At 43.7% G+C, this 15,912-nt stretch overlaps 1 protein-coding gene across 2 annotated transcripts in view; it reads left to right on the top strand.

Moving 5' to 3' along the window:
• FAT3 (FAT atypical cadherin 3) overlaps positions 1 to 15,912 on the top strand; it is a 645,819-nt gene that overhangs the window by 614,503 nt on the left and 15,404 nt on the right. For both annotated transcript variants that reach the window (XM_024987225.2, NM_001206882.2), the window contains exons 22-23: positions 12,930 to 13,083; positions 15,052 to 15,704. In XM_024987225.2, coding sequence (XP_024842993.1) covers positions 12,930 to 13,083; positions 15,052 to 15,704 — 807 coding nt within the window. The remainder of the gene's footprint in view (positions 1 to 12,929; positions 13,084 to 15,051; positions 15,705 to 15,912) is intronic.

The raw sequence follows: 15,912 nt of genomic DNA, 5'->3' as shown, positions 1-15,912 counted from the left end.
CCACCTTCAATCTTTCCCAGCATCAGGGTCTTTTCAAATGAGTCAGTTTTTCACATCAGGTGCCCAAAGTATTGGAGCTTCAGCTTCAGCATCAGTCCTTCCAATGAATATTCAGGACTGATTTCCTTTAGATTGACTGCTTGGATCTCCTTGCAGTCCAAGAGACTTTCAAGACTCTTCTCCAGCACCACAATTCAAAAGCATCAATTCTTCAGGGCTCATCCTTCTCTAATTACCATAAAAATCCCTGAACTAAGTCTTCAGTGCAGGTATGTTCATTAAATATCTATGACCCCCATCAGAAATAGCAGTTGTCCTTTGTTTTTTAAAGCTCATTTGGCGTAACCAAAGTTTAGGACTGAGGACCCACCTGCCATATATTGATACTTTTTCACATGGTCTAAAGAACGTGCCATGCTTTCCCTTCCCCAGAGACCCAGCTTTGCCCATAGGTTGCATCCACTGTCAAACACCTCATTGTCCCTTGCTCCCCAGCTTCCCCCTATACTTGGACTTGGGATTGGGATTCTGTGGCAGGTATTCTTTCTTCCAAGGGAATAAAGTCTTTCTTTTATCAGCTCAAATCTTTGCTTTCTCCTGGGAGCTCATATTTTCCTAAAACAAAGTATCTTTCCTCATCTCCATCTCCCTTCTCCCAAACCTACTACCTCTTATGAGAGAGTTAGTTGAGAGAACCCCCTGGTCCTTATCTCAGGACCCACCCCACCGGGCATGATCCAGAAAGGGCAGTACTGTGCACAGCAGTGCTGAGCCCGGGCCAGCACACTCCTGGCAACTCACCAAGAAATCCAAGAGGACTTGCTTCCATGGGGACTGCAGAGCCCTCTTCTGAGGAGGTACCTATTTGCTGCCTAGCTATCAGGATTGGGGTCTTAGCTTCTAGAAAAGAGGAGAGAGAATCCATTTTCTTGCCCCACTCTCTGTTCACATGAGAGGGCTTTTTGCTGGGTCCCCATATCCCATCTGCAAATTCCCTTAATGAGGGGCACCCAACCTCCAAGATCTAATGCCTGATGATCTGAGCTGGAGCTGATGTAATAGTAATAGAAATAAAGGGCACAATTAATGTAATGTGCCTGAATCATCTACAAACCACCCCTGGTCCATGTAAAACTTGTCTTCCACCAAACCTGTCCCTGAGTGCCAAAAAGGTTTGAGGACTGCTGCCCTAAATTGAGGAGAAGTAGATGGCAACCCACTCCAGTATTCTTGCCTAGAGAATCCCGTGGATAGAGGAGCCTGGTGGGTTGCTGTCCAGAGGGTTGCACAGAGTCGGACATGACTGAAGCGACTTAGCATGCATGCATGCCCTCAGTTCAGTTCAGTTCAGTTCAGTGGCTCAGTCATGTCCGACTCTTTGTGACCCCATGAATCACAGCACACCAGGCCTCCCTGTCCATCACCAACTCCCGGAGTTCACTCAGACTCACTTCCATCGAGTCAGTGATGCCATCATGCCATCATGGATGATCCAGCCATCTCATCCTCTGTCGTCCCCTTCTCCTCCTGCCCCCAATCCCTCCTAAATTGGTGCTAAATAGTAGGGAGGTGTAGGGGGAGCAAGAAAAGGCAGAAGCAACAGTTTGGCCTTTAACTCATATCTGTGAACTGTTTAGCTAATTATAAGGTTATTTAAAATAAGGGAGAAATCATCTCAGTTGTGAGTGATGATTTAAAAAGAACAAGAAAGAAAAAGAGAAAAAATAAAAAGAACAAAGAGACTGTCATTAATGAAAGAATATTCATGCCTGGAAGAATTCCCTCTGGCTACCAGGGTATCTAATCACAGGGAAAGAGTCTTACTTCCCCAGATCAAAGGCTAGAATGCAAGGAGCAGTCAAAGAGGAAATTTGAGCTGGAGAAAGTAGAGCAAGGTGCTTAAATGACTCCTTGCACATGAGAATGTTGATAACACAGTTATCTGAGCATCTTGCTGTTGTTGCAGCCCTGAGTTATGTGTCACTCTAAACTTCCATGACACATATGTTTCTACAATCATTCTCTTGGGCCTTAGAGGATGCTGGAGGATATTGGTCATTGGCTGTCCTGATAAACCTCTGCTCTCAAATCATGACAATCTTAGCACCAGACTCTTGTTCAGATCATTCAGAGTTTTAAAAGTGGGCAACCCAGAGCATGAAGCATATTTCTTTCAGAGAAGCAGGATTCTGCTCGAACCACTTCCAAGCCCACTCAAACCCTTGACAAGGCTGCCGAGTCTGCTAGCTCGGAACAGCGTGGTCAGCAGATTTGACCAGTGTTATACCTCTGTCTGTCCCACGAGCCGGCCACAAGAACCCAGGGGAGTCAGGGCCCAGAACACTGACTTGTAATAAGAGGGTAATTATGACTCTGAAAATCAACCACAGAGGGAAGGCTCTCTCTTGGCAAAGCCTTAAAATTATATGTATTTCATAAACATGAGCTGGAAATAGCAACCACCGTGGAAAAGAACTAGCCTAGTCCCACTGTGACCCCTGTGCTTCCAGACCCAGTGGGTCGGCAGCAGCCCAGGGAGCACCCATGGTCTGAATATGTGGGTCTCAGTCCTCAGAGTCTCGTCCTGCTCAGCTGAAGCCCGTGACCAGAAAACACAGTGCAGATAAACTATAATTTGGCAAAGCAGTGTGGCAACTGAGACTGCCAGGCAGAAACACTCATTGAGGCTGCTTTCATAAGACTGAAAACTTAACTCTTTTTTTTTTAATATTTATCTTTTTAATTGATTGATGATTGCTTTACAATATTGGTTTGATTTCTGTCATACATCAACATGAATTAACCATAGGTGTACATATGTCCCCTCATTCTTGAATCTCTCTCCCAGTTTCCACCTTTTCCCACCCCTCTAGGTTATTACAGCTCAATCTTAAAATGAGAAGTTTATAACTTTCAGTGATAGAGTCCTATTTGTTAATATGTCTGTTTGTTACTATGTCCTTGACACTGTGGTAAGCACTTGTAAGTGCTTCTGCACTGAGATACAGTTCTCACCCAAATACCCTTGTTGTTGTTCAGTCGCTAAGTGTGTCTGACTCTTTGCGACGCCATAGACTGCAGCACGCCAGGCTTCCCTGTCCTTCACTGTCTCCCAGAGTTTGCTCAAACTCATGCCCATTAAGTAGGTGATGCCATCCAACCATCTCATCCTCTGTTGTCCCCTTCTCCTCCCGCCTTCAATCTTTCCCAGCATCAGGGTCTTTCCCAATGAGTCAGCTCTTTGCATCAGGTGGCCAAAGTATTGGAGCTTCAGCTTCAACATCAGTCCTTCCAATGAATATCCAGGGTTGATTTCCTTTAGGATGGGCTGATTTTATCTCCTTGCTGTCCAGGGGACACTCAAAAGTCTTCTCCAGCACCACAGCTTGAAAGCATCAATTCTTCTGTGCTCAGCCTTCTTTATGGTCCAGCTCTCACACCTGTACCTGGATCAGTGGTATTCTTTGCTCCCCTCAACTCCCATTTTTCTGATGAAAAAGTAACCAGCCCACTGGCACACCGCTAGTAAGGTCGGGAAGCCAGGACTTGATGCCTGTTTGTGGAACTCCTGCCCCCTGCCCCCAGCCTACACTCTTAACCTTTGTTACTCAAAATGTGTTCCAAGCAACAGTAGCAGCAGCATCACTGGAAATGTTAAAAATGCAGCATCTGAGAATAAATCAGAATCTGTGTTTTTAACAAGATCCCTCAGTGACATGCTGCTTTATCTCTCTGTCTCCGAATTGCCCTGAACCACCCCCCCAAAAAAGAAACAAGTTCTATTCTGCTTTTGCGTGTTGAATATAGTATTTCTCAAACTCCACAGTGCCTCTGCACCACCTGAGAACCTGATTAAAATGAGATCTTGTTCTAGAAGACTCTCTTGCTTGTTAAGGAGAAAGGAAAATCTGTTGACTTGCCCCGGTCATTCTTTTTCCACGTCAGAGGAACTTTCTGCTAGGTCACTGAGTTGTATTTTGCAAATTCCTGAACTTACCACCAAAAAAAAAAAAAAAAATTATCAGTGAAAAGTTTGGAGAAAGAAAAAGATCCAAACCTACAAATCAGAATCTCAGAATCTGCAAGAGTAGAATTCAGGCATCTCTGTTTATAACAAGCCTCCAAAGTCTATGCAGTTCTGAACTTGAGAACCACTGACATTTGAGAATCCCAATAAATTCCTTATTTGCCAGAATGTGAATCAGTGAATTCCAGGAGACATAGGACATTCAGAAATTGAATGTCAGGTGCATAGCCTGCATTTTGTAATAACTGCTTTAATGTAAAGATTGAACTTTGTTCCTCAGAAGTTTGGGGTCACCCTGAGCTCCCTTTCAAAGGTAAAAGTAATAGTGTGTACCTTCCCCCTCTAAGCAACGTGCACAAGGCAGCAAGTTCCCAGATGTTGTAAATAGCTGGGCACAGAAGCATCTTCAGTTACAGGGTGACCTGTGCTACTTTGTGTGATGTTTTGAGCCCCTAACTTGTAAATGTCTAGATTAATTCAGTCTATCAAACTCTAATCAATTGCCTGACTTGTGCAAAGCCCTGTGTTAAGTTCTAGGATCCTGTTGATGTCTCTGTGACCAACGGATCCACTTATGCGGCCTCCCTCCCTTCATGGCGGGCTTAAAAGAATTGGACAGGTTTCCTGGGTGTGCTCCGTCCACTGGCCCACTTAGCACTGGGGGACAAAAAAGCCAGGCTCCAAGATAATATACTGTGGACAAATTTGACTAAAATTTGAAGCTTATGAGGGGGAAAAGTTTTTTGTTTTTTTTTTTTCCCCCTGGGTGTCTTTCTTCTAAATACTGAATTAACTTTCTGGGGATTACTTTAGAAAAACCTCATAGTAATAGCATTAATAATATTTTATTGATCCTAATAGAAAAACTCAAAACCCTAAAGCACTCAAATTTGTGCAGACACAAAAGAACATGCTAGAAAGTGAAATGTTACAGTGTGCTTAATGTTGTTAACACAGTAAGTGTTTCTGGATCCTCAAGGAAAGTATTAGAGGCTCAGCCCAATGTATAGTGTGGGAATTGTGACCCAGCTTTCCTTGGGAAAGTTAGAGAGCTCCCTTTCAAAAGTTTTCATCTCATGAGGTCTGAAGGTATTGCATGGGCCCTGCTTGGGGAAAGAGGAAAGTCTGAGTGACTTCAGGTTGAGGGGGTGAAGTAGTGACAGAGGCTATAAGCCACAGCTAAGCTCACTCCACTTTTGGGTGGCACCCCACATAATAATTTGGTCAGCAGTTTTCTCAAGCTCACTGAGACTCACATGGACATAAGTTTCAATATTTCCCCATAAATAGCCCACATGCATGTTAAGTCACTTCAGTCATTTCTGACTCTTTGTAACCCCATGGACTGTAGCCCGCCAGGCTCCTGTGTCCACGGGATTCTCCAGGCAAGAATACTGGAGTGGGTAGCCATTCCCTTCTCTAGATACTGCCTACAAGTCAGAGTTAAAAAAAAAAAAACTCATGGCTTTCCATTGTTTGATTATGAGCAAGAGAAACGAAGCTGATTTCTGAATCCATTCTAATTACAGTAATTACAACAATAAAGCACCTAATGTTTGTGGGCTTCATTGTGGTTGATGAATCCAGAAACCTCATTATCCTCTGAGTGGGTATGAGTGATGCTTAATTATCAGATAAAAACGGAGGTTCCTAGAGGTCAGGCAGCTCAGCTGATGGGAAACAGCCAGAACTTAGATGTGTACCCACCACATCACCGCCCTCTCCCCAAATCATAAAGTTCCTGGAGTGTCTAAATGCAGTCCATAACTGAGCAAGCATAGTGGTTGATGCTGACTTCAGATCCCAAGTGCTAGTTGCACATTTGCCATTATTTCCCTCTTTGTGCAAAAGGCAGATGTTTCCTTATCAAGGAGCCAAAACCGAATCAGGATAATGTTCACCTCCACCAAGCGAGTGGGGCAGAAGGTGGAAGTCATCACTTGGATGAATCAGATCAGAAAACAACTACTAAGTCAAAGGAGTAAGATAGAAATGATCTTGATAATTTGCCTACATGGTCCAAATTCACCCTATAATTGCTGAAACCATTTCCATTTATTGCATGTAATAGGTTTTGCCATGTTCTTCTTTGAGCAAGGAAAGGAGAGGGCATTTTAAGTTCTTCTGGGTGCAGATTTCAAAATCATCTGCATCAGCTGTAACTAGTATCGCAAGCACGAGCATAGCTTTGAGGCAAGGCTTTAAAATACACTTCTCGTTTCATAAAGATTTACAAGGTGAAAATTGTGTGTGTGTGTGTGTGTTTTCACATGTGTATCTCAGTGCTAACAGAACAATTATCTTATTTTTTTTAACTTTTTATTTTGTACTCAGGTGTAGCCAATTAACAAACAATGCGATAGCTTCAGGTGAACAGCAGAGGGACTCAGCCATACATATACATGTATCCATTCTCCCCCAGCCTCCCCTACCATTCAGGCTGCCACATAACATTGAGCAGAGTTCCATGTGCTATACAGTAGTAGGTCTTTGTTGGTTCTTGTTATTTAGTTGCTCAGTCGTGTTCAACTCTTTGCAACCCCATGGACCATCACCTGGGAGGCTCCTCTGTCCATGGGATTTCCCAGGCAAGAATACTGGAGTGGGTTGCTGTTTCCTTCTCCAGGGGATCCTCCTGATCCAGGGATCGGACCCACATTTCTTAAGTCTCCTGCATTGGGAGGTGGGTTCTGTACCACTAGCACCACCTGGGGAGCCCCTTGTTGTTTATCTATTTTAAATACAGCAGAGTACATGCCCCTCCTAAACTCCCTACCCATCCCTTCCTCCCATCCCTCCCCCTTACAACCAGAAGCTCATTCTTTTATATGTGGAATCTAAAAAAGAAATGATACAATGAGTTTACTTACAAAACAGCAACAGACTCAATTATCTTTTTTAAATCTGGAAAGTGGTATAAAGTGGCATCTCCCACTTGTTGACTATGTAACTTTGGGCAAATAATCCTATGTAAGATTCAGTTCCCATTTTTTAAAATAATGGTACTTTCAGCATAGGGTTCTTATCAATTATTAAGTGAGATAATGCATGGAAAGCTCCTAGCATTTTTCCTAGCATGTAAGAAGCTGATGTTCTTGCTAATAGTTTCCCTATTTGATATTTTCCAACCCAAGAAAAAAGAATCCACTCTTTTGAATAAAACTTTGAGATTATCCTCTGAATTTTTTCTTTCATGTACACAAAAGTGTTAAAATATTATTTGTGATCAAATAATGCCTGGCCATCTTTTGAATTCTTTCCCTCTATTTGTATTTTATATATGGTAATGCTTTGGAAAAGCAGAAGCTTTAATATGTTGTTATCTTTATTATGATTATTTGGCTCCCTGAAGGGTGCCTGATGCTGTCCATCTCCCTGCATCTCGTTGGCTCCCTGGGGAGTTGTGGGGAGCCTAGTAAGTGGCAAGTTCTAGCTTAGTGACAAGTTCCAATGCCAATACAGTCTTTCAGAAATATTTGAGAATCTGAAAGTCTGGATTCAAGTTCAAATTCATCACTTACTAGCTGTACATACTTGAACAAGCCACTCATCTCTCCAACACTCCCAGGGAGTTAGGGTGTTAATGGAGCCTCTTATTTTCTTTCATGGAATTATTGTGAACCTTCATAGAATGACAAAGTGATTTTAAGCCACTAAAACATTACATCACTTAATATCATTATGGCAAACTTGCTGATATTATAAAAAGTATTATTAATAATAATGGGGCTCAGGCCATGATAATGAGATCGTAAATAATACTTTGTTAGAATGAGTTAATTTTATTAACAAGCCACTTTCGCAAAGGCTTAATAGCAAATATAACTTTTCTTTCATAAAAAAAAAAACCTGACTACTTTTTAAAATCCAATTGCTTTTCCCTTTCAGCATGTTAATGTAAAAATCTCTCTAAATTTAAAGTTCTGAAATCTTCCCTGGTGGCTCAGATGGTAAAGAATCTGCCTGCAAGGCAGGAGACCCAGGTTCCATCCCTGGGTCAGTCAGATCCCCTGGAGAAGGGACTGACTACCCACTCCAGTATTCTTGCTGGAGACTGGTGGGCTACAGTCCACAGGGTCGCAAAGAGTCTGGCATGACTGAGTGACTAACACTCACAAAAGCAAGATGTCTTGCAAAGGGCTCTGCTTCTCTTGTCCCATGGATTTGAGATCAAGAGAGCAGATCCTGGAGAGTTTGCTTCTGTCTTTAATAAACAGAGAAATTCAGATAGAGAGTGCAATGAAGTGTGACTGTTAAACATGCAATTCAGGAGAAAACTTAACAACTCAGGACTGTGGAGCCAGACTGCTGGGGTTCAAGTCCACTCTAGTTTCATGACTACATAATCTATTTCTCTGTACCCCATCTATAAAATTGGAATAATAATAATAGTCCCTTTATTGTAGGCTTGTTTTGAGACCTAAATGAGTTAATACAAGTAAAGTGCTTAGAAGTGTCCTTTGTTGCTGTTCAGTCGCTCAGTCATGTCTGACTCTTTGCAACCCCATGGACTGCAGCACGCCAGGCTTCCCTGTCCTTCACTGTCTCCCAGGGTTTGCTTAAACTCATGTCCATTGAGCTTCTGATGCCATCCAGCCATCTCATCCTCTGCCCCCCTCTTCTCCTCCTGCCTTCAATCTTTCCCAGCATCAGGATCTTTCCCAATGAGTTGGCTCTTCACATCAGGTGGCCAAAGTATCGGAGCTTCAACTTCAGCACCAGTCCTTCCAGTGGACATTCAGGCTTGATTTCCTTTAGGATTAACTGGTTTGATCTCCTTACTGTCCAAGGAGTCTCAAGAGTCTTCTCCAGCACCACAGTTCGAAAGCAACTGTCCTTGGTCCATAATAAATGTAACTAAGTGTTAGCTACCATCATCGTCATCACCTTCAAAATAGACATCTAATTTTCTCAGGTGCAGAACAGGGCTTCTCCTTGTGCAGGATTTGTAGTGATCTCTGTGCTCGTAGGTGGTGTTTTTCTGTCCTTGTATCCCTATCCCCAGTTGTGCTGGTAAACCAGTTCTCTAAAAATAAAACTTGTGATCTGAGTGTTTGCTGATTTCTGTGGTGTAACTCTTCCCAGCCTGGCTGGCATCAGGCTACCAGTGATTTAATAACTGTCTGCCAACTTCTTGAACACTTAAAGTCAGTACCCCCAACCTTAGATGAGCCAGCTCCAGCACGCCACTGCTGATGGCTTAGACACGTGGTGGCAGTGAGGAGGTTAAACAGTCAGGCTGGCAGCCGCATCGAGTAGTGGGTACTGCTAAGTGACGAAAAGCAGGAGGAAATGTGTGGGAGTACAACGGTACCCTGGAGGACGGGCCTCGCTTTAAATTCTGATTTCCCAAGGTCAGAGATGCCAAATCAAAGAAATCAAACCCGTGACCCTCCATAGCAGCCAGTTTCCATGATAGTCAAATGCCCCTTATTTTCAGACGGTCCTTCCTTGCCCCTCCCTGGTCCCCGCTTCTGCTATAGTTTGAGAAACAGCCAGAAGCTTGTCAAATAGGAGCTGGAGAGGAGGAATCCTACCTGGGCTGACCACCCTCCCCATCCTCACCATCGCTGTGCTTTGCAGATTCCTGGTTCTCCCGCGGCTCCCTTTAGTCTAAAAAGGAACTGAGTTCCTTCTCACAAGTCACTCTGTCTCTAAATGGCATGCCACCCTCACCAAAGACTAGCCAGGTGACATAAAGAAGCATATTTTCCCAGTTACAACTGCTTTCAGCAATCCCCACTTCCCTTTAGGTGAACAATTTCCCAAACTGGAGAAAAAAGTGCCCCAAGTCAGCAGCATAATTTGAAGCAAGCATCCTGCCCACAGACTTCAGGCCGGCTGTCTCTGGACACAGCTTGCATCAACAGTGATCTTTCTTTATAAATTAATTCTCTGATGTTTCACTGGTGTTGCATTCAAGAGTCTTGTGTCTCTCTCTGAGCTTCAATCTCTGGTTCTCTGTGATTCTTAGTGTCAGGGAGGCTGGGGCTACACAGATTCCTTCTTCTGTGAATGTGAAGATGTCTTTCTTGCCTCTTCCACTTGCCTCCTGAAGATGTCTTTCTCCAAATCTTTGAGCACCCACATACAATCATGATCTCCTCCTGTACGTGAGAGTTCTCTGGAGTGTGGAGTCATTACAGAGAGCATACACTATTTCAATCTACAGATTATTAATATCTTACACCTGCAGAGATCAATCTACAATATTCCAATATCAATCACTGACCACTGGGGGAAGCAGAGATTAACCCAAGAGCGCTTCTAATAACAGTGGGGATGGTTATTTGTGGACTACAGTAAATATGACATGCTCATTGCATGCTGAGACCCACACACTTCTTCTACTACGGCCCAATCCCCCATGTGTTAGAAACCAGGTATTCACCCTCCCTCTGAACAGGGGATAAGGGTCATTACTGTGGAAACTGACCCACCCAAGGATACTGACACCGTATCATAGTTGACAAGCCCCACTGATGTTCTCAGAGCTTCCTATCAGATTTCTACTTTTCTTCCACCCCATTCTTCAGTATGAACTGATAAGCCAGGATTATCAGACAAGGAATGAAATCCTCTCATTTGGAAGATAGGGACTGTCTTAAGGTTCCCCAGAAAAACAGAAACTATAGGATAGATGAATGGATAGATAGATGACTGATGGATAGATATATAGATTATAGATAGGTATGGAGGGAGAGAAACAAACAGAGAAAGAGAGAGACTGATTGATTTTTAAGAAATTTGCTCATAGGATTGTGGGACTGGCAAGTCTGAAATTTATAGGGCAGGACAGCAGGCTAGAAATTCTTGAAGAGTTCATTTTTCAGTCTTTGATTTGAAATCCTCAGAGCTGGAAATTCAGCCAAGATTTCTGTGTTGCAGTCTTGAGGTAGAATTCCTTCTTCTTAAGGCTTTCTTTTGAATAGGTAAGATCCACCCACATTATTTTTCCAAAAGTCACGTATGGATGTGGAAGTTGGACTATAAACAAAGCTGAGCACTGAAGAATTGATGCTTTTGAACTGTGGTGTTGGAGAAGACTCTTGAGAGTCCCTTGGACTGCAAGAAGATCCAACCAGTCCATCCTAAAGGAGATCAGTCCTGAATATTCATTGGAAAGACTGATGTTGAAGCTGAAACTCCAATACTTTGGCCACCTGATGTGAAGAGCTGACTCATTTGAAAAGACCCTGATGCTGGGAAAGATTGAAGGCAGGAGAAGCAGACAACAGAGGATGAGATGGCTGGATGGCATCACTGACTCAATGGATATGAGTTTGAGTAAACTCTGGGAATTGGTGATGGACAGGGAGGCCTGGTGTGCTGCAGTCCATGGGGTCACAAAGAGTCATGACGGAGCACCTGAACGGAACTGAACTGAAGCCACATTATGTAAGATAATCTGCTTTGTGCATGCATGCTAAGTTTCTTTGGTCATGTCTGACTCTTTGCGACCCTATAGACTGCAGCCCGCCAGGCTCCTCTGTCCATGGGATTGTCCAGGCAGGAGTACTGGAGTGGGCTGCTATGCCTTCCTCCAGGGGATCTTCCCGACCCAGGGATTGAACCCACGTCTCATTATGTTTCCTGCATTGGCAGGTGGTTCTTTACCACTAGTGCCATGTGGGAAGCCCAATCTGTTCTACTTAAAGCCAACTCATTGTAAATATTAATCACATCCACAGATACCTTCAAAGCAACATCTAGACTAGTGTTTGACCAGTAACTGGGCACTAGAGCTTAGTCAACTGGACATAGGAAGTCTGCCTTCACAGAGACCAAACCTCAGAAACAGATAAAAGTGACTTGGAAGATACTATACAGGGAGAGTGCTTCATTAACATATTATTAATATCTTTAGAGAAATAAGAGAAGATAGTATAACCTCAAAACAGGAGCCGGATGTTATGTGTTTTAAGAAAATAAAAGCTCAGTGAACAAAGTAAGAGCCTTTGGAAAAACTCAGCATATATGAAAATGTCAATAAAAGTTTCAAAAGATGATAAACTCAGAAAGTAAGACAAAACCCCACATAGGTGTAATTTAAGAGAGAAAAATAAAATTAAAGAAAATCCAAAAGATCTGACATCCAAACCATAAAACTTCCATAAAGATAGAACAGAGAAAATAAAGGAAAGGAAATCATCAATGAAATAAAGAAAATTTCCCAAAGTTCTTACAATTTACAGCTTGTGAGAGATCCCACTGAGTACCCAGGACTGGTTGAAGTAAACCCACATGAAAGTGTACATCATTGTGAAAGCTCAGAAAACTGGGAGCAAGAGAAGGCCTTCCAAACTGTTAAGAGAGGAAAAGAAACCAGGTCACACACAGAAACCAAAATGACTTTGGATTTCTCAAAAGTAACACAGAAGGAATTGCTTAGAATTCCATACATAACTTAATTATCAAAAAAAAAAAAGTGTAATGATGGAGTAAAAATACGTTCAGCTGTGTGAGGTCTCACTTGACCTCATGCACACCCTTCTCAGGAAGCTGCTGTGGAAGAGATGTAATGCCATGAGCACAGTACCTAGATAAAGTCCTACGTAGAGACATCCTGTCTTTACAGTAGCAGTGTGGTGGGGAAAGCATCTTCCTTCGCATCCTGATCTCTGTTCTTGGTATCTGTTCCCTGGGTGTCTTTTCACCCTTCTTACTATCATTCATGTATGTGGTTAATTAGATGAATTTTTGTGGACTAGCACGAGCTACAAACCATTACGTGGCATTTTTGTGGCAAGATGTGTTCCAAGTTCAAAATAACCAATTTGCTAATCATCTTTGGAATTTGGACCCTCTTCAGAGGAATTAGGAGGCCACATTACTGAAGAGTCTGTGCACGCTGAGCATCAGCAGCAGCATCCGTGGCTCACGAGCTCCTCTGTTTCTCCAGGTTATCAGTGTACTTGTCTCTCCCAATTCACCGGGAGAAACTGTGAATCTGAGATCACAGCCTGCTTCCCAAACCCCTGCCGGAACGGAGGCTCCTGCGACCCCATAGGAAACACTTTCATCTGCAGTTGCAAAGCTGGGCTCACTGGAGTCACGTAAGTGCGACTGTGCAGTTAGTCTTTTTCTACACTGCCTCTTCTTGGTAAGAAAACAAAATTAACTGGGGCAAAATATCTACTACTGATAGGATGGGCAAATGGTTAATGCCTGTACATGAAGAGTGCTTACCAATGACTAGAATGTTATCAGGGATTATCTCTGAGGAGTGGGATTATGGGTAAATTACATTTTTACTTTATTCTTCTCTATATTTTCAAAAAGTTATATAAGTACTATGTGTTATATAATCTGGAAAAAATTCTTTTAAAGAAAGTCATCTATGACCTAATGTTTCCAGGATAATTCTGAGATAGATATGCTATGCATTTCCCCAGAACTCATCGACTGGATTCTACTGCCTAGGGTTTTATGATCATCCTGAGAAACTAAAGACTTACCTTTACTTTGAAAATCTTTTATTCCCCCAAGAATGAGGGAAATTAAAGTGTTAGCCAAATGGAAAGGGAATGTTTTCAGTTCTGAGTAAAACACCATTTTAACCATCCTTGATGGTTTTAGAAATATATATATATATACATATATAAAATCTCAAGCAAAGTGATATTCTAATTACAGATCAGTCTTATGTATTCATTAAAGCAAATCTCCTGAGGACTTTACCAGGAAATACTTAGCTGACTTTGAATCGTTGGATGTAATTTAAAGTAATAAAGCTGCATTTATTTTTAACTACTCCATGATTCTGACTAATTTCCAGCTGACCTGGCCTCAATCTGTTCACATTAGGGACATTTGACTACATTTTAAAAGGTGGATTACCAAAGATATACGTGATCGGACCTTTTAAAATGAACATGTCGGAACAACTGCAGAAGTAGAGGACAAGGAAGAGGAAAGACTATATTCTTAAATAACGTTAAACTCAGAGGAAGACTTACATGTTTGCCTATTTTAACTATACTCAAAACAAGTCATGGATTGCTTTAAAGAGAATAAAGTTGATTTATTTTTCATTAGAATGCTTTAATCATTTTCCCCCTGGTAATCTGAGTTAGCATTAGCCTTTAACAGAAACACAGGGATTTCCCTGGTAGTCCAGTGACTGAGAGACCACGCTCCCCAATAGGGGCCCAAGGTTCCATCTCTGGTGAGTTAACTAGATCCCACATTAAGTAAATAAAAATAAAATTTAAAAACCTAAGCATAGAATCTGGAAGATAAACATTGCTAGTATCCCTCCACCCAACGCCTACATATGCCCCATTACTCTAGCTTCCCAAAGAGACCAAAAATTACTGTGTTCATTAGAGGGAAATGTCAGAATCAAAAACTTTCTCCTCCTGGGAAACTCTGTATGGGGTGTCTAGGTTCACAGCTCTTTATCTGCAATTCTACAATCCCCAAAGCTCTAAGAAGTAAAAAGATTGAGAATATAATTGTGGCAAACATTTGCTGGCAAAACCAAGCAAACCATTCCGAGGCTATTCTAGTCTTTATTTCCCTCATTTAGTGTGACTATCCATATGCTTCACTGTAGAAACACTGGTATATTTGGTGATAGGTCCTATGCCAGTTTGTGGGATGGGGTGGGTATTTTACATAATATGAAAGACACGTAGTGTATGTCATTTCTAAAATTGCAAAATTTTGCATTCTGAGATCCATCTGGCCCTGAGCATTTGAAGACCAGTATGTCTTCAACAGCATTTCCGGTTTCTTTTTCCATGCCGTCTCTTCTCTCCCAGGACAGCCCTTTCCTCCCCACCCAGCCGGGCAGGTTCAGAGTACGGGAGAGATGGCATTGGCTGGTTGGTAGGAAGCCCTTCACGTGATGAGCATGTCCTAGGGCCCACGCATCTCCCGTGTACCCTGCATCACGTCATTTCTGTGTTGCTTCAGGGGCCCCTACAGGGGCTTTTTACTGTTCTGAAAGATGTCCGTGTAAGAGCAGACGCACGCCAGCCCTACTGTTTAAGAGGGGGCTTTTGTGTTCTGTTGCAAAGGTGTGAGGAGGACGTCAACGAGTGCGAGCGGGAGGAGTGTGAGAACGGCGGCGCCTGCGTCAATGTGTTCGGCTCCTTCGTGTGCAACTGCACGCCGGGCTACGTGGGCCAGTACTGCGGGCTGCGGCCGGTGGTGGTGCCCAACATCCAGGCCGGGCACGCCTACGTGGGCAGGGAGGAGCTGATCGGCATCGCCGCAGTACTCCTGGTCATCGTTGCCCTCATCGTCCTCTTCGTCGTCTTCCGCAAGAAGGTCTTCCGCAAGAGCTACTCCCGCAACAACATCACGCTGGTGCAGGACCCCGCCACGGCTGCCCTGCTTCGCAAGAGCAACGGCGTGCCCTTCCGGAGCCTGCGCGCCGGGGATGGCCGCCACGCGTACCAGGAGGCCGGGCCCCCGCAGGTGCCCGTGCGCCCCATGGCCTACACCCCGTGCTTCCAGGGCGACTCCAGGAGCAACCTGGACAAGATCGGAGATGGGCTGGGCGGCGAGCCCCAGGAGATGACCACCTTCCACCCCGAGTCCCCGCGCATCCTGACTGCTCGGCGGGGCGTGGTGGTGTGCAGCGTGGCCCCCAACCTGCCCGCCGTGTCCCCCTGCCGCTCCGACTGCGACTCCATCCGCAAGAACGGCTGGGACGCGGGCACTGAGAGTGAGTCCGCAGGAGGAATTCAGCAGCATTGCTTCCACCAGTGTTTAGTGGAACTTTGGGAAGGGAGAGCGACCCCAGAGGCACAGAGCTCTCCTTAGGACAGGCCCTGACACTGAAGGTTCACACCAGCTCTGAAACATTGCTCTGGTTCCTATCCCCATTTACAGATGGGGAGAATGAAGCTTAGAGAACATACATAAGGTGCCCA

Source organism: Bos taurus, chromosome 29, assembly GCF_002263795.3.
Source record: "Bos taurus isolate L1 Dominette 01449 registration number 42190680 breed Hereford chromosome 29, ARS-UCD2.0, whole genome shotgun sequence".
In the NCBI taxonomy this organism is placed as follows: Eukaryota; Metazoa; Chordata; class Mammalia; order Artiodactyla; family Bovidae; genus Bos; species Bos taurus.
This window is presented reverse-complemented; position numbering and strand designations above follow the sequence as displayed.